At 42.6% G+C, this 20,186-nt stretch overlaps 1 protein-coding gene across 1 annotated transcript; it reads left to right on the top strand.

Moving 5' to 3' along the window:
* The first annotated feature begins 4,592 nt into the window (after positions 1 to 4,592).
* On the top strand, positions 4,593 to 15,323 carry Cd80 (CD80 molecule). Its single transcript, XM_059277015.1, has 6 exons — positions 4,593 to 4,605; positions 5,777 to 6,094; positions 9,449 to 9,730; positions 12,354 to 12,458; positions 14,840 to 14,992; positions 15,106 to 15,323. Exons 1-6 carry the CDS (start codon positions 4,593 to 4,595, stop codon positions 15,321 to 15,323), a joined length of 1,089 nt encoding a protein of 362 aa, XP_059132998.1.
* The last annotated feature ends 4,863 nt before the right edge of the window (positions 15,324 to 20,186 follow it).

The raw sequence follows: 20,186 nt of genomic DNA, 5'->3' as shown, positions 1-20,186 counted from the left end.
CTGGGGAAGGGTTACTGGCAAGGAGAATGCAGTAAAGCCAAGCCTCTCGACTTCCGGTGTCTGCGACATTAGGGGCTTTGTAGCTGGGGGAGGAGATAAGCCATGACAATATCCTGGAGAAAAGCTGGGGGTGGGTGGGGGGAATTCTCTCTGAAAGGGCTGGGAAAAAGCTTTCTTTCACTGACCCCATAACTCAAAAAAGCAAGCCCCGAGGGAATTTTGCTTTGAGCACGGAGGGACCTGCCTGAATACGCATGAGCGGGCAAGTACACTCAGCTTCGGGAACAGTGTCAGGAAAGAAACACACCTAGCAAGACCAGCTCAGGGAAAACAGAAATTTCTCGATCTCCTGTGGTGAAATGGCAAAAAGCCTGGTTCAAATCTTCCGTTGCAAAAGCTAAACCAAGAAAACTAAGACCTGTAAAGGGAACCGGAAGTTGACTCCTTGACCCGAAAGGAACTATGGGAAATGGAGTCCGAAAGTGGGCTGATATAGAGAAATGCATTCTGGGAAAGGTAGTTTTTAGGCTCAAGATGGCGATACTGTCCAAAAACTGTTCTTTTCAGCTCAGAATGAAGTTTCTTTTCAAAGCAATGCTAGAAAGCTTAATCTTACCTCTGGGGAACTAAGGTCAGACAAACAGCTTGCCTCTCAGGAGATGATTTAAAACACTAATACCATTTGTCAACAAGCCACTTTAAAATCCTTAAAAAAAAAAAAAGCAAGGGAAAGCAGTCCATACACTGAACATTGTTTTAGATATGAAGAAACTTATGAACAAATAAATAAGTTTTTTGTCTCTTGAACAAATAGCCTGCAATGAATGATTCCTTTGCAAATCTAATAAAGAGACAAGGAAACAGGAATTCAAAAAGAAATGACTGCTTTATAGACGGGGATCAAACTTCAGAAAAATCTAACCATATCACAAAATAGTTGCTTCACTTGAAAGTTCCCTAAGAAATCAATGCTGAATCAGAATGTTTGCTTAGTGAATGTACTGATGTTTGTGAGAACAGTCTGAGTTAAATAACTCATGGTTAGAGTATATTATAGCTGCTAATAATAACAACAGGGGTTGAGAAGGTAATGAATGAGGTGAAAAATACTAAATCATGAAATGTTCTTCCTCAGAGTAAGCTAATGAAGAATGTGTTTCATGAAATAACATCTATGTTCTCAACTCCTTTGAATAGTAGCAGTTTTGGTGAACAAATAACCTTGCTACGAAATATTTGGCCGATTGTCAAAAGAATTTTCAAAATGATATCTAAGCTGACTATAAGCTCTGAACTTTAGAAATAATTTGCATACTTCCTGTCTTGTTAAGAGAGTCTTTCTAGTAGTTCTAAGAAAGTAGTCCTATAGAATGTAAGCTTATCTTAGGGTAGATATTGTGTGAGTCTTTCTAATAGTTCTCAGAAGTATATTTGCTAAGGTAGTCCTATAGAGTTTCCTTAAGACTATAGGCTTGTAGGAAGTATATCTATAAAAAATAAGACTAATTTCTGCTAAGAGATTCTTTCTAGTGTAAGTTAGTTCGCTAAGAGTCTTTATAGTTCTTCTAAGAAATCTTTCCTAGATATTTTCTAAGGTAGTCCTATAGAGTTTCCTTATGAACATAGGCTTGTAAGAAATATAAATAAGTATATGTTGAATGTAAATTTGTGAGAAGTGTAACTGTTGAATGTAAGTCTAAATGTTTAATGTAAGCTTGCAAGAAGTGTAAATATGTATAGTGATAATAGTTCAATTAAGAGATTTGTAAATATGAGCCAGGCGGTGGTGGCACATGCCTTTAATCCCAGCACTCTGGAAGCAGAGGCAGGTGGATCTCTATGAGTTCAAGGCCAGCCTGAGCTACAGAGTGAGTTCCAAGAAAGGCTTCAAAGCAACACAGAGAAACCCTGTCTCAAAAAAATAAAAAATAAAAATAGAGTTGTAAATATGAATGGTTTGAATGGTGATGTTTATACCAGAATTATGTTAAGGTTAATGAACCAGAGTTTGGTAAAAAAGCTAAGGGAATCTTTAAGTTGGATGTAGTTTATTAGATGCAGTTTGCATCAAGAGTTTTAGTTGAAAAGGGGCTTGGCACAGCTAAGGCTGTTACAGACATCTTAAGACCCATTCCAAAAAAGAAATGCCATCTCTATTATCCTCTACTTCTGTACTGGGAGGTGTGGCAGCTATGAAGATTGCTGTGGAGTTTGTAAGCTCAATAGGAACCTGGGCCAGAGCTGAGTTAAGATCAGTACTCCCTCCTATCAGAGGCTGAGAGTTAAGGATGGGCAACTTTCTCTTGATAGCTTCCAGCCTAAGACAGAGTATGTTTGATGGAAAGCATATCTCCATGATGGATAATGGAAGAAATAATCATAGAGAATGACCTAAGACAGACCTCAGTCTATCTGGTGGAGCCTGAGGGGCTCTTTAAAAAATTAAGAGGAGGGACCTGTGGGAGCCCACAAAGGTTTCCCAGTGAGATCCGAGCTTGCTTTACACAGCAGGGCTGCATTAGGGGATGGCTGGACCACATTCAAGGTCACCAGGTGTTTGAGATGGTCTACACTTGGCTGTGATGGGTGGAAGTCTTTTGCTCCACCCCTTGGCATTCCTTTAAAAAGCTCTTTGATAGAGATAGAAGGGGTTGATGGGTTGGGTTTGGACCCAGGCCCTCCTGAGGCTAGCCTATATTTTCTAACTGTCTCTCTCTCTCTCTCTCTCTCTCTCTCTCTCTCTATATATATATATATATATATATATATATATATATATATATATATTTCTATCTACAAATTCCTCATTTCTCCCTGCTTAAGAGTACCCTAGGGGAATAAGAGGAAGCTGGTCTTCCTCAATACCCCAGGAAAATCTTTCAAGCAATATAAAAATTACAGTGTGGTTACATTCTATTATCCAAGTGAATGATTACAATGAATACAAGTAAAAAACATCATGTTTTCCATATCCTTTACATGATTAAACATGTTACACATTGTAGGTGAAAAACAAGTTGTCCCAAGAACCCACATACGTTCATACCCAAGCAACTTGTTATAGACAAACAGAGTGTAAGTAAGCAAGGTATTTTTCTCAGCCAATTCTTTTGTTTGCAGGCTACATTTTGCAGTTACAAAGAAAGGACCAATCATTTTATTATTTATCTCAAAGGGTAGTCTTATAAGAAATCTTAAAAGAATCATAAACTTTTCTTTTCTTTTTGATTTTTCAAGACAGGGTTTCACTGTGTAACAGTCCCAGCTGTCCTGGAATTCCCTTTGTAGACCAGGCTGGCTTCAAACTCACAGAGATCCACCTACCTCTGCCTCTCAAGTGCTGGGATTAAAGGCGTGCGCCACTACCACCTGGCTCAAATCTAAACTTTTATATATTAAAAAAGAATCAGTTGGCTCTATTTTTTTTTTTTTTTTGGTTTTTCGAGACAAGGTTTCTCTGTGTAGCTTTGCGCCTTTCCTGGGACTCACTTGGTAGCCCAGGCTGGCCTCGAACTCACAGAGATCCGCCTGGCTCTGCCTCCCAAGTGCTGGGATTAAAGGCGTGCGCCACCACCGCCCCGGCTCAGTTGGCTCTATTTTAAATCCTCAGGGTGCACACCCATTCATCAACAGTTTATTGTATCAGGAAGCTGAGGGGAGAAATGGGTACAAGGAATTAATCATCACCCTTGATCACAGTCCTCCTAGCAAGAAAGATATTTCAGCCGACAATAGCCAGACTGTCATTATTCTTGTTCCCTGACCTCAACAAGTACCTCACTCAGCTATTAAAAATATTCCTTTAAATTGTTTTCAAGGTTTTCTTTTTTAACCTCAAAGCCATTAACAAAAACATTTTAACCTAACCTTAGTCATTATTTAAAGCTTTGTTTCATCTATGATGCACACTGAAACCCATGAACACATCTCTCAACATTAAAAGAACTTAAGCTAATTTAACTTCTGGGACTCAATTGTTTTCCTCAGTCATTAACCTAAGCCACAGTCTATATGGCTCCTCAAGAGAAACTAGCTGTGTGACATTTCCTTGTTCTATTTTTCTATCCTCTGTAGTCATGTTTCATCAGGGGCAGGGGGCAACACTTAAAACAATTCAGCTTAGGAGGAAATCATCTTTAAAATAATCCACAGGTAAAAATGCCCAGTAGAATGGGATATTTCCCTGAGAGAATCACACCACATTAAAGGCAGTGGAGATCCCCCCACACCTATTCACACCATGCCAGATACCAAAGAAAAATGGCAGTGGTAAACATGTAAAAACAAATGCAGTAGCAAGAGACATTCTGGGGCCAAAGCCCTCAGGGCCTTGCCTATCCAAGATTCGCCTATTGGAGTTTTGAATGCTGGTGGGTTGATCCCCTGAAATCAATAGCCACCTGCTGCTTCTCTGACATTGCCACCAGCCACAAAGGAAACAAAAAAGAAGGGTATGATAGGCACTAGGATGCAGTGTATGGTCTATAGGCAAATGGCAGCACATTCACCAGAGTTTTGGTTAAGGCCATTTTCTCTTTGGGGGATCAATATGTTAGATAGAGCACATAAGAAGTAATAGGGCCCCAGGCGTAATGGTGTTTGCTTGTAATTGCCGCACTCAGGAAGTGGGGACAGGAAGACCAGGAGTTTAAAGTCACCCTTGGCTACATAGAGAGTTCAAGGCTAGCCTGGGGTAGGACTGAAACCTGACTGATTTGTGAAATCAGGGTTATGAAGAGGCATTTGCATACCCGTGTTGACAGCAATATTATCCATGGTAATAGCAAAGAGGTGGAAGCAGCCCATATGTCCATTAACAGATGAGTAGATTTATCAATTGTGTGTGTGTGTGTGTGTGTGTGACTATACAACATACAAGTTGGGAAAAGGATATATAGCTAGAGAGAGAGAGAGACAGACAGACAGACAGACAGACAGAAACAGAAATTATTTGTGATCATTATTGTCATACCATATGGCAAGGAAATCTTGTCATGTAACACAAGGTGAATAAACCTTGAGGACATAACATTAAGTAAAACAAGCCACCCACAAAAAGGCCAGTATATCTAAAGTAGTCAAATTCATAGAAACTAACAGTAGAGTGGTGGTTCCAGGGGTGAGAGAAATGGAAGAGAGCTTGTTGTTTAATGGGTACAGAGATTCATGACACATACAGACAGCTCTGTGATCTGTCTCACAACAATGTGAAGATATTTCTCCACTGTAAACTTAAAAATGGTCAATATCGTAAATTTGATGTATTTCTTTCAGTGCTGGCAGTCAAACCTAGGGCCCTGCACACGACATACATGTGCTCTACCATTGAGCTACCTCCCCAGCCTTTGGTATTTTGAGACAGGGCCTCCCAATGTAGGACAAGCTGGCCTCAAACTTGTTCTCCCGCCTCAGCCTCCCAAGTGCTAGGATTAAAAGTATCCAACACACATGGTGGTTTATTGTAGTTCTTTTCAACCACAATAAAAATAATATCTGAAAGCCAGTAGTGGTGGTGCATGCCTTTAGTCCCAGCACTCGGGAGGCAGAAGCAGGAGGATTTTGTAAGTTCAAGCCACCCTGGTCTACATAGCAAGTTCCAGGACAGCCAGGACTACATAGAGAGATCCTATCTCTAAAAACAACAACAAAATGTGTTAGGGCCAAAAAAAAAAAAAAAAAAAAAAAAAAAATTCATTCTAGAGTCATTCATCACTTGATAGAATGAGTTGGGTTTGTCCAATAAAGGTTGTTCAATCTTTTCTCACTTGCCTTTTAGGTATTGTCCATGTGTCCAAGTCAGTGAAAGGAGTGGCATCACTGCCCTGTGGTTATCCGTTTTCTCCTGATGAACTGACGAGGCTCCGAGTCTACTGGCAAAAAGATGACAAAGCGGTGCTGAGTTACACCCCAGAGAAGATAGAAGTGTGGTCCCAGTATAAGAACCGGACTGTACTTGACATCTCTAGCAACTTCTCTCTTATGATCCTGTCCCTGTCCCTGTCGGACAGGGGCATATACACCTGTGTCATTCAAAAGTCTGAAGGAGGAGTTCACAAACGGAAACACTTGGCTTCTGTGAAGCTGTTTGTCAGAGGTTGGTAGGATTCTCTGATTTACCGATTTGTAATGTCCTTAAAGGCACATGTCTATTGGTGTAGGTGACAATTTTGTCAAAGAAGGATGCGTCTCATTTCATATCCGAGGAGTGAGTTTCCAGTTTTACAAAAAAATCTAACTGATTGTTCAAGGTGGAAAAAAAAATCTATCAATGTACTTTTCTATTACTAGTATAGCAGAAGGTCACAGGAATCACGCCAGGCACGATAATGGCCTGAAATGCCTTCTGAGTTGTAGGAACATAACTTTGATGTAATGTGCCTGCACTGTGAACTGCACCTGAGAAATATCTATTCCGGGTAACAAGCTAACTAGGTCACAGACTTTTAACCTTTCTGAATAATGTGCACCCCTGCCTTTGTTCATAAGATATCCTTACCCAGCTCCAGGAAGAGTGGCCAAAACTTGTGTTAACTGAATCATATAAGATAAAAAAAGGACAGTCAGAAGAACGTGTTGGATCCCCGGGAGCTAGAGTGATACACAGTTGTGAGTCACCCAGTGTGAGTGCTGGTAACTGAACTTGGGTGTTCTGCAAAAGCAAGTTAAGAGTACATACTTGGAACTGCTGAGCCATCTCTCCAGCCCCAAAGGGCTAATCTTTAGATGGTTCAGAGTCAGGCAAGAGCTTCAGAGTAGTTATTGTAAACAGATTATCTTGTAGAAGGGCTAGGACACAAAGCTGAGGCTGTTCTAAGCTCAGTCAGACATGGAAAAGATGGCTCTTACTGAGCTAACTGTTTCTCAGTTTATGTTGATTGAGTGGTATAAGCTAGTAAGTAGAAAGTAAAAATGCAAACTATAATAGCTCAGGGACACATCAAACTGTTGGGTTTTTTTTTCTCGGTTTTATTTTTGGTTTTTGAGTTCTACTATGTAGCTTGGGCTGGCCTGGAGGCTACCCTCAAACTCAAAGAGATTCACCACCAATTTATTATTATTATTATTATTATTGTTATTATTACTTTGGTTTAAAGTGACTTCACAATTTAGAGTTTTCCCTTTCCTGGTTATCTGTCAGTATTTGCCCTTCCCCTATTTCTCCCAATGCCACTATGCCATTTTAGAAGCGTTCCTTGACAACCTGTTTTAAATGTGAGCATCTACCTAAATATGTCCTGTGTTTCAGGCTCCATGCTAAGTGATTTCTAGTAATGGTGCCATTTCAGCCCTTCAGCCCTGGAAGCACGAAATTATTAACCCATCTTACCGATGAGCAAATCAAGACTAGAAGCCAATTAACTGGCCCACACACAGTCACAAGACAAACCTCAGCTGAAGAAGTGCTCTTGGGGATCACTGACCTCTGCTCATGTGAGCTCTGTAGCACTCAGCCTTCTAAGAAGAAAGCTCAGTCTATGGACTGAAGTGGGGGGACTGAGTCCCACATGATAGGGGAGGAGTTCAATCCCTGATGTCTGAGTGAGCAAGTGGCTAGAAGACGTTTCCACACTTGGCTCTGAGTCTACTTCAGTGTCTTACTGGAGGTCAAATATGCAAATGATGTCAACTCCAGGGGGCCTCTTTGTCCCTTAAAATGTTAGAGTAGCAAGGAATCAATAAAACGTTATGGCTGAGATTACAGACTCAATATTGTACATATTGGACATAATTTTATCTGAGTACAAGTCTTTTTTTTTTATGAGAAAGGTCTTACTCTTAGCCCAGGCTGGCGTGGAACTCTTTGCATAGCCCAGGCTGGCCTCAAACTCCTTCTACTTCAGCCTCCAAAGTACACCTGACTTACAGGTGTGCCCCACCATGCTCAGCTGAACTTACTTTTTAAGAAGCAAGGCGTGCCGGGCGGTGGTGGCGCACGCCTTTAATCCCAGCACTCGGGAGGCAGAGCCAGGCGGATCTCTGTGAGTTCGAGGCCAGCCTGGGCTACCAAGTGAGTTCCAGGACAGGCGCAAAGCTACACAGAGAAACCCTGTCTCGAAAAACCAAAAAAAAAAAAAAAAAGAAGCAAGGCGTGTTGAACATGGACTTGGGGTGATGGCTACTGAGTGCTGAGAATTAGAGGTCCAGCAGGGGCAAGACCATATAAGCTCCTGTTTCCTGGTTCTCAGGTTGGAGGGTGGCTTCTCGCGTGTTCCTTACTAAATAAACAGATAGAAGGAGCCATTGTGTGCCTACAATATTAGGGTGGAAGGACAAGATGAGATAAACAGATATATAGCAAGCCACAGACAGCTTCTGGTGTTGAGAAATGTAATTGTGGGTCTCAGTTCTGCTACAGGGTTGTGAGTTCCCCAAAATTAGTTTATTTAGAAAATAAAATTACAAGCATCAATCACATCAAGTTAGTGCTATTGAACATTTTATTTATTTTGTTTGCTGTTGTTGTTTTTTGTTTGTTTGTTTGTTTGTTTTGAGACAGGGTCTCTCTATGTAGCCTTGGTTGGCCTGGAACTCCCTCTGTAGGGCAAGCTGGCCTCCAACTCATAAAAACACACCTGCTTTTGCCTCCCCAGTGCTGGGATTAAAGGTGCCACCCTGGCTAGCTATTTTAATTTTTTCAGGAGACAGGGTGTCACTGTATTTTTCAGGCTGGCCCCAAACTTGTGGAGTTCAAGCAACACTTCTACCTCAGCCTAGGACTGCAGACATGCACTACCCACTCACTTGATCCATAACCCTTTTAAATCTAAGTCCAAATCTCCTAAGGTTGTCATAAAGAGAAGGATTTCCAGAGGGTTTGTCCCCAGTTATTTATTTATTTATTTATTTATTTATTTATTTATTTATTTATTTTTCTATTATCAGCTTGATACAGTACAAATTCTTATCCTAATTGTGAAATGTTTCCCTGAGGCTTGCCCAGTGATTGAGTAAAACAGAGTTAACTAACAGGAACTCAATAAACATTCAGTTGTCTCTGCTGAGCGGTGGTGGCACATGCCTTTCATCCCAGCACTCGGAAGGCAGAGCCAGGCGGATCTCTGTGTGTTCGAGGCCAGCCTGGGCTACAGAGTGAGTTCCAGGAAAGGCTCAAAGCCACACAGAGAAACCCTGTCTTGAAAAAACAAACAAACAAACAAACAAACAAACAAACAAACATTCAGTTGTCTCTTCCCCTCTTCAAATAGCGAGCAGTACGTCAACATTAATCCACACGAACCTATTTCTTTTTCTAAGTGTGTTCCTACCTCCTTCAAGGTGAGAGACAACTAACACCACCAGTTCAAACTAGCTGATTTACTAACGCCTTATGGAGACCTGCAATTCGACCTTATTTGTCATTCTTATTGACTCCTGATAATTTATTTAACATACACCTATGCACACAGCTCTGTACCTGTGTATAACTGTATGCTTATTCTATCTCTAGCTGACTACCCGGTTCCTAATATAACTGACCTTGGAAATTCATCAGCGGACATTAAAAGGATAATGTGCTTAACCTCTGGAGGTTTCCCAAAGCCTCACCTCTTCTGGTTGGAAAATGGAAAAGAATTAAGTGGCATCAATACAACAATTTCTCAAGATCCTGAAACTGAGCTGTACACTGTCAGTAGCAAACTGGATTTCAATATGACCTACAACCACAGCATTGTGTGTCACGTTGTGTATGGAGACTCTCAAGTGTCGAAGAACTTCACCTGGGAAAAACGTAAGCAGCATTATACTGGCAACTGTCTACTCTATAGTATCCAAAAGAATAACCTAGCTACCTACATTTTAGAATCGAACTTACTGACTCTGACGATAATTTTAGTCATGTCAGACATACAAGATGTTGTTGTAGAATATTATTTTAAGATGTGTTGCATTTGTTTATGCTGTGGAACATTTGTTTTAATGATGCAAAGATGTGTTGCATTCTTTTATGTTACATTCGTTTATCTCTGTGAAGCTGTGTTACTTTGCCTGTCTAAAATACCTGATGGTGTAATAAACAGCTAAAATGGCCAATAGGAGGCAGGAGACAGGATAGGAGGGGCTGGCAGGCAAAGAGAATAAATAAAAGTAGAAATCTGGGAGGAAGAAGAAGAAGAAAAGAGCAAGAGAAGAAGGAGAAGAGGACATTGGGGCCAGCCACACAGTCACACAGCCACACAGCCAGCTGTGGAATAAGAGTGAAAGTAAAATATACAGAAGTAAGAAAAGGTAAAAACCCAGAGGCAAAAGATAGATGGGATAATCTAAGTTAAGAAAAGCTGGCAATAAACAAGCCAAGCTAAGGCCAGGCATTTATAATTAAGAATAAGCCTCCATGAATAATTTATTTGGGAGCTGGGTGGCAGGCCCCCAAAAGACTAAAGCCCAAAGAGTAAAGAGTAAAGAAAATCCAACAATAGGATGTGTCATTATGACTTACTGACATCACTAAACAAGTGTAATGGTGATATTACTAGACTAATTTTATTTTCTTTTAATAAATGTTCTAAATTTTATAGGTCTAATAACTGCTGACCATCAGGTAGTCATTTTGCAGTTTATGTACTGTCTTTTTTGAAAGCACTAAATTTTGTCCTTCTTTGTAATTTCCCGACTTTGGCATTTTACTTTAGGATATCCAATTCCAATGGTCCCATGGAATCAAACCATTGTCTTTTCTTGGAACAGATTTTTGTTTTTAGGACTACTCATTCACTCTGGGTGTGGGGTTGGAGCACTGAGCTCCCAAAGTCCTGACTCAGCAGTTAAGAGCATGGGCTGTTCTTCATGTCCAGCACCCACATAGTGGCTAACAATCATCTGTAACTCCAGTCCCAGAGGAATCTGATGCCTTCTTCTGGCCTATTGTGCACAGACATAAATGCAGGCAAAACATCCATACATGTAAAATTAAAATTAAAGAAATCTTTAAAAAGAAAGCACAATGCTTTGCCCTGGAGGAGATGGGAATGGGGGGTGGGCAGGGGGGGAAGGTGAGGGGGGCGGGAGGGGGGAGAACAAGGGAATCCGTGGCTGATATGTAGAACTGAATTGTATTGCAAAATAAAAATTAAAAAAAAAAAAAGAAAGCACAATGAATTTACTTTTCATCAGCTGGCTTCCAGCCATGTAGTCAGCAGCTGGATCTGTAACACATCTGGAATCCAGAAATGAGATAAGAAATGTAATATTCAAACTCAGAAATTAGATGGCATTTCAAGCTTTGATGTGGATGAGATTATGCAGGCAGACCAGGGTCACACACAGACACCATGGGAACAATGACATTTAGAAGCTAAGAGGAAGAAGTGCCTGCCAAGAAAGATGAGTGTTACAAGTATAAACAGAGGAGTGTGGGATCTGAGAAGCCAAGGACAAGGTGGTCTACTGTGCCAAATGCTAAAATAAGGTCAAAGCTAAACTTCATCAATGAGGCTTGGTAATGGAGAAAATTAAGAATGAGGTAGTGTTTAATATTTGCTTATAAGCCAATCCAGAGACGCCAGAGAGGTTGTGTTGCTAATAATCCCTTCAGATTGTGTCCTTATCCTTTCTTCAGATGTTGCTGTTTCTCAAAGAGATTGAGAAATAAGTGGTCTAGCTGCTACCTCCATGAGGAGGACTGGAGGGCAGCAACACACACACACACACACACACACACACACACACACACACACACACACACACACACCAGTCTCTCCTCTTTCCCCACCAGTCTTTGTATCCCTCCTGTGGTCCCTGGGAGACTAGAACTTCATCAGAAGCTAGCCCACAAAGCTGTCTTCCAGGACGGTCCCCTAATGCCAATTCATAGCCATTGTTAGTTCTTTTAATCTCCCCAAAACTTAAGGCTGGAGGGCAAAAAATAAATCTTGAAGAGAATGTGAGGCGCCTCCTGAATCTTATGGCGGCCACTGTGTGGAATATAACAGTGGAGATGAAGGATGTGGCGAGAACATGCAAGAGAAAGACAGAAGAGCTAGAGGAGGAAAAAGTAGGTATATCTAGCTAGATTATGACATCCCTAGTAAGACTTAGTAATAAGAGCTACAGAAATGAGCTACAAAGATAATAGCTTTTAAGGTATCTCTTTAGAATCTCTCTTCATGCCAAGTTAGCTCAGTCAATGAAAACATTCAAGTTGCTTTTTTCACATTCAGTAGCTATCATTTGAATGTTAGTTGCCCACAGGATATTTTTGGTAGGATTGTTTATGAGAGTGCTGGCAGCTGTGTGTCTGTGAGATGATCAGCAGAGTCAAAGGTTCTCCACAGGTGCACGGTGAAGAGGCACAGGATGGGAACCTGAGAGTAGGCTGCACATTACAACTGATGCTTATTCTTTTCTCTCCACAGCCCCAGAAGCCCCTCCTTATAGAAATCACCTAATTGAGGTGACCCCCACAATTTTGACAGTACTCTGTTTGGCCTCAGCAATAATACTAATCATTGTGTACAGCAGTAAGTACTTCCTTATCATCATGATTAATTCCTGGAAGCCTAGACTCCATTAGTGCGTTTCAGCACCTCTCTGGCATTCCAGTCTAGTCTTTGATCATATTTTGCAGCAAATTGATGGGACTTTAGATTCTTAATTATTTTTCTCACCAAATTCTGTTCATTCATCATTTTAAAAAAATTCCTGGATCCCTACTGTATATGTAGTATTCTCCCAGGCATTCAAATTCCAAAGACAAGAAGTCACTTAGATCCGATCTGGAAGCTGACTGTAGTGGCACACATTTATAAACTCTGCACTCATGAGACCGAGATGGGAGACAGAAAGCTAGAAACTGGACTGGGCTATACAAAAACTTTGAGGCCATAGTAAGATCCTGTCTTAAAAGGGATAAGTGCATTTTAGTTCAAGTCTGTCAATTTCCCATAACTTTCGATTTCTTTTGGAGACACCAATGCTTTCGGACTACTTTGAAAGCATCTCTAATGCTGACTGACATTCTAATCTTTGGATTTGGAGAAAAAGAAAAAAAATGACAAGCTTTAGAGGCAGAACCTTTCTTGGAGAGAGGTCACTAAGACTTGAGAAGCTAGATGCCATAAGTGGTTTTTACCAACCCTCAATTCCTCAAAATATTTTTGTATCAAAGAGGCTGTAGTTGGTTAGAAGAGATGTCTAGGACACTATAGGTTTTAAATTGGGGGCCTTAGACATGGCCTACCCTCAGTCTCAATGGTTGACTAAAGAGGGCTTTCTGTTTCAGACCTATGACCATAATACTCAGAAGGTATCAGGTAGACTAGGACTCACATCCACTGAGCAAATAAAATTAGAAGACCAACAACTGCTGACTTTGTAACCTTCAACATACATAAACAAAAAAAGTTCAAAGCTCAGATAGCAGTCACCAGATACTATGCTATGAGAAGCTCACCTTAGGGGTAGGATACAAAAGCTTAGTGGGCTTATAGTGTTTCTAATACAAATTAGGTAATCTTGCTCTTCAATTCAGAGTCTGCCATCCTCACCTATACTAGTATTGGCATTTTGGGCCAAATAATACTTTGCTACAGTGGTATTCTAATATATATAAGATCTTTACAAGAGGAAGCTTCCTCATCTTTCAAAAAAACAACAATAACAACAAAATGTCTTTCAGGAATTACCAAATATCCCTGGAGATTGGGGGGAGGTATTGGAAACTCTCCTGGTTTAAAAATCATAGTCTAGTTGTAAGATAGTGGGAAGGCTTGCTGAAATATACAGGGATGATTTATGAGATCCTCATTTGTTGTTATAATTTATGCTTATCTTCAAGTATGTTTCAGAAGAAGGAATGAGGCAAGAAGAAAAGAAAACAATGGGATTTACCTAGGGCCTGTAGAAGCATCAACTGAACAGAATGTCTGAAGGTACCCATCTTCCTTCCTTTAGCTCTTCTCTACCCATGTGGTATACATGGTATTATGTGGATTGTGAGAAACAATCTTCCTTTCAGCACTGTGCTAGTCAACCTTTTGGACAACTGGACACAAGACAGAGTTTTTTTGGGGGAAGAGAAAACATTAAATGAGGATTTCTCTCCATCAGGTTGCCTGTGAGCAAGTTTGTTGGGCATTTTCTTGATTGATGATTGATGTGGGAGGGTCCAGACCACTATGGGTGGTGCCATCCCTGAGCAGGTGATCCTGAGTGGTATAAGAAAGGGGGATGAACAAATGATGGGGAGCAAGCCAGTGAGTAGCATTCTCTCGTGGCCTTTGCATCAGTTCCTGCTTTGTTTCCTGCTTAAGCTTCTACTCTGATTTACCTTGATCATGGGGACTATAACCTATAAGATAAAGTAAACCCTTTCCTATCAAAAGTTGCTTTAGTTTAGTATTTTATCACAGTGACAGAAACCTAACTAGGACATAAATTGGTACCAGGAGTGGGGTATTGTACTCACAGACCTGACCGTGTTGTTTTGGGGAGGATTGTGAAAGTGCTTTGAACTCTGGAAAAGCCATTGATGCTGAATGTTCAATGCTTAATGGAATGTTCTGTAGAGCTTGGAAAATAAGAGTGTTGAGATAAATGCAAATGATGAATGTCTAGCTTGTGAAGTTTCACAGGGAAGTTTGAGAGTATCTCATACATTCTATCAGGATTTTTGTGTATGGTATATTTGTGTTAAGAATATGTGGTCTTGAGAATCAAGACAGCGCTGCTGGCCACTGGGGCCTGATCATAATGCTCTGGGTTCTCAGTGATGGCTACAGCAGCTGTAGGCTCGGCTAGGGACTCTATCTCTCCTCCAGCCTAGTGAGGCAGGACCAAGAGAGGACCACCTTGAAAAGAGGAGGCTGTGAGAAACAGCAAGAGTGGCACTTTACCCTGGCAGGCACCATTACTGGAGCCATCAAGAAACAGATCCTGGGTGCCAGGAAGCACCTAGACAACACAGAGACCTGGCCCAGGTCCACAAAGGGCCTGGGAGACTTGGAAAGCACCAAGACAACACCATGGCCTGATGCCCAGCTGGGTGTGGTGGGAAGTGAGTGAGTAGATGGTGGAGTGATGGGAGAGAAGAAAGAAGAGAGCAAATAGGTTGTGGAGAACATTGTTACTTGGGGAAAAAGTGAATTACACTGCCCATAATACAACCAGTTACAAAGACAAGTGCAAGTGGGCCTATGCCTTCTTCCTTTGAGAAAACCGACCACTGTATGAGTCGCTGTGACTCCCAGAGATGCATTCTCGCCCAGGAAGAAGAGCAGCAACTGCAGAATGGAGACCGACAACCGAATGGACATGTCCACTGTGTTCACTTCTCATCATTAGCCTATCTGCTCATCTCTATGGCTGTGGTGGCGGTTCAACCTTGAGACTGGACGACTCTATGTTGAATTACAGTTTTACCGTGCTGCATCTAACTCTGGCCACAGATTTATTTCCTTTGGAAGCTTTGGGGTGGACAAACACTTGAAGACACCCAGAGGCCCCACCCACCATGCAGAGTGGGCAGGAAGAAGACACCAGAGATCCTGCCCAATGTGTGGCCCATGAGCCATTACAGTGTGCAAGTATGGGCTGGAGAGATGGGAGAGAAAGAGAAGTGGAACAGCTTGGGCACTATGAAAAAAGACAGGTCTGGAGTCATAAAGGTGGAGAGGACAAGCCTGATGTGAGTAGCCTGTGAAGCCACCTGAGACCATGGTGAAGTCTTGGCCCATGCTGCCACTGAGGGCCATGTTTGGGTCTGTAGCCATGCAGCATCAGGTGTCTGTGTCAATGTCCATGGCCCCTATCACCACCAAAAGCCACATGATTGTCCCTGATTTACACTGCCGCCTGGGATCATGCTGCTATCCAAGGGCTGCACAGAGTTGGCCCCACCCTTCACTGACTGCAATGCTAGGGAGAGCTGGCTCTGCCCCTCATCTGCCATGCTGTGGCGTGGGTGAGGGAGAGATGCCCTCCCACCACTTGATCCTTGCCACCTGTGGTATGCCAGAGAGCTGGCCCTGAGGCATGAGAGCAGGAGAATTGGCTCTGCCTTTCACGGGCTGTGGCACTCGGGAGAGTGGGCCCTGCATCTCGCTTGGACAGCACTGTAGAGCTGATCCTGTTGGTGGTGGTGGGGTGGGGGGTGAACTGCCCCTCCCCCTCATCTGTCATGTGGTGGCATGGGCAAGGGAATGATGCCCTCCTCCCCTCTTGCCACCTTTGGCAGGTGGGAGAGCTGGCCATGCCCCTTACCAGCTGCAGCACTCAGGACAGTGTGCCCTGCACCTCACCTGGGCAGCACAGTAGAGCTGGCCCTGGTGGCGTGGGTGTGGGAGCCAGCCCTGAGAGGGTGAGAGAAGGAGAAGTGACCCCACCCCCTGCTGCCTGTGGCATTGGGTAAGCTAGCTGGGGCAATGCTGGAAAGCTCACCCTAGTGATGAGGATTCAGGAGAGTTGGTGGGCTGACCAAACTCAGCTACCACCCAGGCCCAGATCCATGGCTATGAGTTGGCTCACCCTATCAGTGAACTGCTGGGGCATGTGAAGGAGCTGGTCCTACAGATCCAAAGCTGCAGGATCTCCATGACACAGGGCAACTACAGGATATCTGAGAGGAGTCCCAGTGAGGATCCAATGTAGCAGAAGCCAGAGGCCTCAAACCAAACCATTGACCCATTGCAATGAACATTTGCAAGTAAAGATATATGGACCAAAGTGTATACTGTGTGGCTCACTGTGACACACTGCAGGTTCCACAATGAAATTTTGTTTTTGTCTTTTTTTATTATTATTTTATTTAGGGGGGTTGTAAGGACAGAGGGTAGATATAAAGGGACAGAGAGATGAGTGGAACTGGGGTGCATGCTGTGAAATCCACAAAGAATCAATAAAAAGTTAAAAAAAAAGAGAGAATATGTGGTCTCTGGACTGCTGGGGCTTACGAATCACCTGTGATTAACAAGAGATCCGCACCACTAAAGTGGAGCCTCTGCTTTACTGGGACTGGATGGTTAGCACTGGATGGATGCTGGTTAGCTGGGGCCGAGAAGTCAGCTGTGATTGAGAGGCCAGCATCACTGAGGTGAAATCTGGGAAGTATCTCCTCCTTGAGCTCGGTGCACAGATGCTGTGGTCCGTGGGAGGCAAGACTGCATCTCAAGTGGCTAGCAGAACTTGGTAATGTCTAAGAGGCTCACATATGGGACTGGTTTTGAAAACATGAAGAAGTCACAGGGAGCAGCTGAGGCTTGGCACTGTCAGAGGCGACCTGCGAAAGTGAGGGTTCAGTTGCAGTGATGACCTTAGGCTATTGGAGACACCAGCCCGATGGAATGTCAGTCAAAGACAGCAGCAGGTGTAGAGGGGGGCTGGCCTGAGTCTACCACACAAGCTCTACTTGCTGCAGAGAGCAGAGCCAGAGAATAGAGTTGCCCAAGCCCTTTTGGAGGCCAGAAAAATCATGAGGGAGTCCAGGACACTGAACACTGACTGAGCATTCTTACTGTTAAAACTTTGATTTTGCTTTGATCTGACTATAATTGTGCTCTGGATCACCACTTGGAATAAAGTATCTTAGTTTTGTTTTTGTTTTTAGTTATCTAATTTTTTTGAGATTATAATTACATCATTTCCCTCTTCTGTTTCCTCCCTAATAGTCCTCCCATATACCTCTCCTTACTCTCTTTCAAATATATCCTGGTGTCACTTGTACAGGAACCCACAGTTGAGAGATTGGACTTTCAAAGTGATGTTGAATTTTTAGACTGAACTTGTAAATTGAATTTTTAAGGTGATGGGGCTTTTAAAGTTATACAGCATTTTGTAGTGTCATAGTTAACGTGAGATCTTGGGGATAAACAAGAACGGTTACGGTTTAATAGAGATGTACTTGTGAGTCAGATTGACAAGGAATCAATTGTGCTGGTTAGATTTTTTTGCTAGCTTGACACAAGCTAGAGTCATGTAAGAAAGCCTTAATTGAGCAATTGACTCCATCAGATTGTAGACAAGTCTGTGGGGCATTTTCTTGATTGATGATTGATGTGGGAGGGCCTAGCCCGCTATTGGTGGTGCCATCCCCAGGCGGGTGGTCCTGGGTGGCATAAGAAGCAGGGTGAGCAAGCCCCGAGGAGTGAGCCATTAAGCAGCATTCTTTCATGGCCTCTGCTTGAGTTCTTTCTTCCTTTCTCATGTATACAGTGTTCAGCCTGCATGTACACCTGAGGGCCAGAAGAGGGCGCCAGATCTCATTAGGGATGGTTGTGAGCCACCATGTGGTTGCTGGGAAATTGAACTCAGGACCTCTGGAAGAGCAGTCAGTGCTCTTAACCTCTGAGCTACCTCACCAGCCCCCTCTGTTTAAGTTCTTGCCTTCAGGTTCCTGCTTGAGTTTCTGCCCTGACTTCCCTCAAGGATGGACCACAGGCTGTAAGCTGAAATAAACTTTCCACCCCCAGTTGCTCTTGGTCAGTGTTTTATCATCACAGGAACAGAGGCAGCAAATCTGAACTCTTCTTCATTACCTCAAAAACTTTTGTCAGACTGTAGGAGCCTGGGATCCCTTTCCTTTCTCTACACATGGCATTTTCTTATCTGACATATTCCTTTGCTGTTTATCACTCTGCCATCTTCTTGTGTCCCCCTGCTGTCTGCCATTCGGCATCTTATGCTATAAAACACTGATCTGAGTTCCTGAGGTGACATCCTTGGCCAGCTTCCTATTCCAAACACCCATTCTTTCCTGGTATCTCTCACTCTTGGTGAAGACAACGCTGGGTTACTGGTACAAACACAGTAACATTGTCTGAGTTCTCTCCTTCGTACTGACAGCATGCTACTGAAAAATCACGGAGTCAAATTTCATTTGAAAAATTATTCTGCCATGTCCTTTTCCCATTCAGAAACTCAGAAGAGAACCCAGGGCCTACAGGAGAAGCTTTAAAGCTTTACCTCTCCACAGTCAAAATGTCTTCATCTCTCTTCATTGTTTTTCATGACACGATTTCCAGTCACTTCATATGAAATTACTAGATACCAGCAAGTGAAAACTAACATTTTGGATTTGGTCCTATGACTTACACATAAAATAGGACAACTGAAGTCCTAAATGCTCTTCCAGTTAGGGGAGTGAATACAGCATCAACTTTTGTGAAAATAACAGTTAATGTATGTCAAATTTGTGTTCCCCTAAAACTCCCTGGTCTTTCATGTAAGAGAACATTGGATCTTTGAAATCTGGGGCTGACCTGAATCTGGTAGTACACGGCTGTAAACCTAATGCCAGCACTCAGGAAGCAGAGGCAGGAATGCTGACTGTCACAGGTTTGAGGCCAGCCAAGTCCATAGAGTAAGCTCCAGTCAGCCTTGGTTAGAAGCAAGACTCTGTCTCAGGAAAAAAATCTGAGGCTGATATTAAATCCAAGATAGTTATAACCTCCATGCAGGGCTGAGCCCTCAAATCTGAAGGTTAGGGTAACACCAGCATAAGAAATGAGAGTTTGCAGAACTTGCTTTTAAAAAACAAGGCATAGTGGCACATGCCTTTAATCCCAGCACTTAGGAAGAAGCAGAGGCAGGTGGATCTCTTTGAGTTCAAGGACAGCCTGGTCTACACAGTGAGTTCCAGGACAGGTGGGGTTATAATAGTGAGACCCTGTTTCGAAAACGAAAGAAAACAAAAAATCATAGAAAATAATAATGTACTATTTTTGCAGAATCACTATTTCATCTCCATCTTATAAAAAAATCGATGTACGGAAGATCTTTCTATCTCCTCTGATGGGAGATAAACCTGAGGTTCTCAGAGGTTGAGTGGTGTGGCTGAGCTCTCTGTTTGTTCTTCTTTGGCCCTGCCATGGTGGGTCTGTGTGAGGCAGAACATCATAGTAAGGGGGCAGTGGAACAGGACGGCTCTCTTCACTGCAGTTGGAGGCAGCAAGGAGCAAGAAACGTCTTTCCAGGCCATGGTCCCCAGTAACCTGCTTCCTCCAGTTTAGTCCATCTCCTGCTTTCCACCATCTCCAGCAATGTCCTGTGAGGTCAAACTCCTCCTTCTGACAAGCCCATCCACCGGTAACCGAGCCTTTAACACAAGAGCCTTTGGGAAAACATTCCATCTAGACTATAATCATCACACAGACTAGAAACAAACCAATAATCAAACTAGATGACCACTGTTGCTGCTACTCTAACTCCACAGCAGCCTCGCTGTATGCTTTCCAAAGCAGTGTCTTAAATTCTCT

The sequence above is a fragment of the Peromyscus eremicus genome, chromosome 12, assembly GCF_949786415.1.
Source record: "Peromyscus eremicus chromosome 12, PerEre_H2_v1, whole genome shotgun sequence".
NCBI lineage: Eukaryota > Metazoa > Chordata > Mammalia > Rodentia > Cricetidae > Peromyscus > Peromyscus eremicus.
The sequence above is the reverse complement of the archived record's forward strand: the minus strand, read 5'-3'. Positions and strand labels throughout refer to the sequence as shown.

Coding starts and splice junctions, on each gene's coding strand:
- Cd80 (XM_059277015.1), top strand. Junction 9,731..12,353: donor GAACTTCACCTGGGAAAAAC/GTAAGCAGCATT, acceptor TTCTCTCCACAG/CCCCAGAAGCCCCTCCTTAT. Junction 14,993..15,105: donor CCAGCTGGGTGTGGTGGGAA/GTGAGTGAGTAG, acceptor TAATACAACCAG/TTACAAAGACAAGTGCAAGT.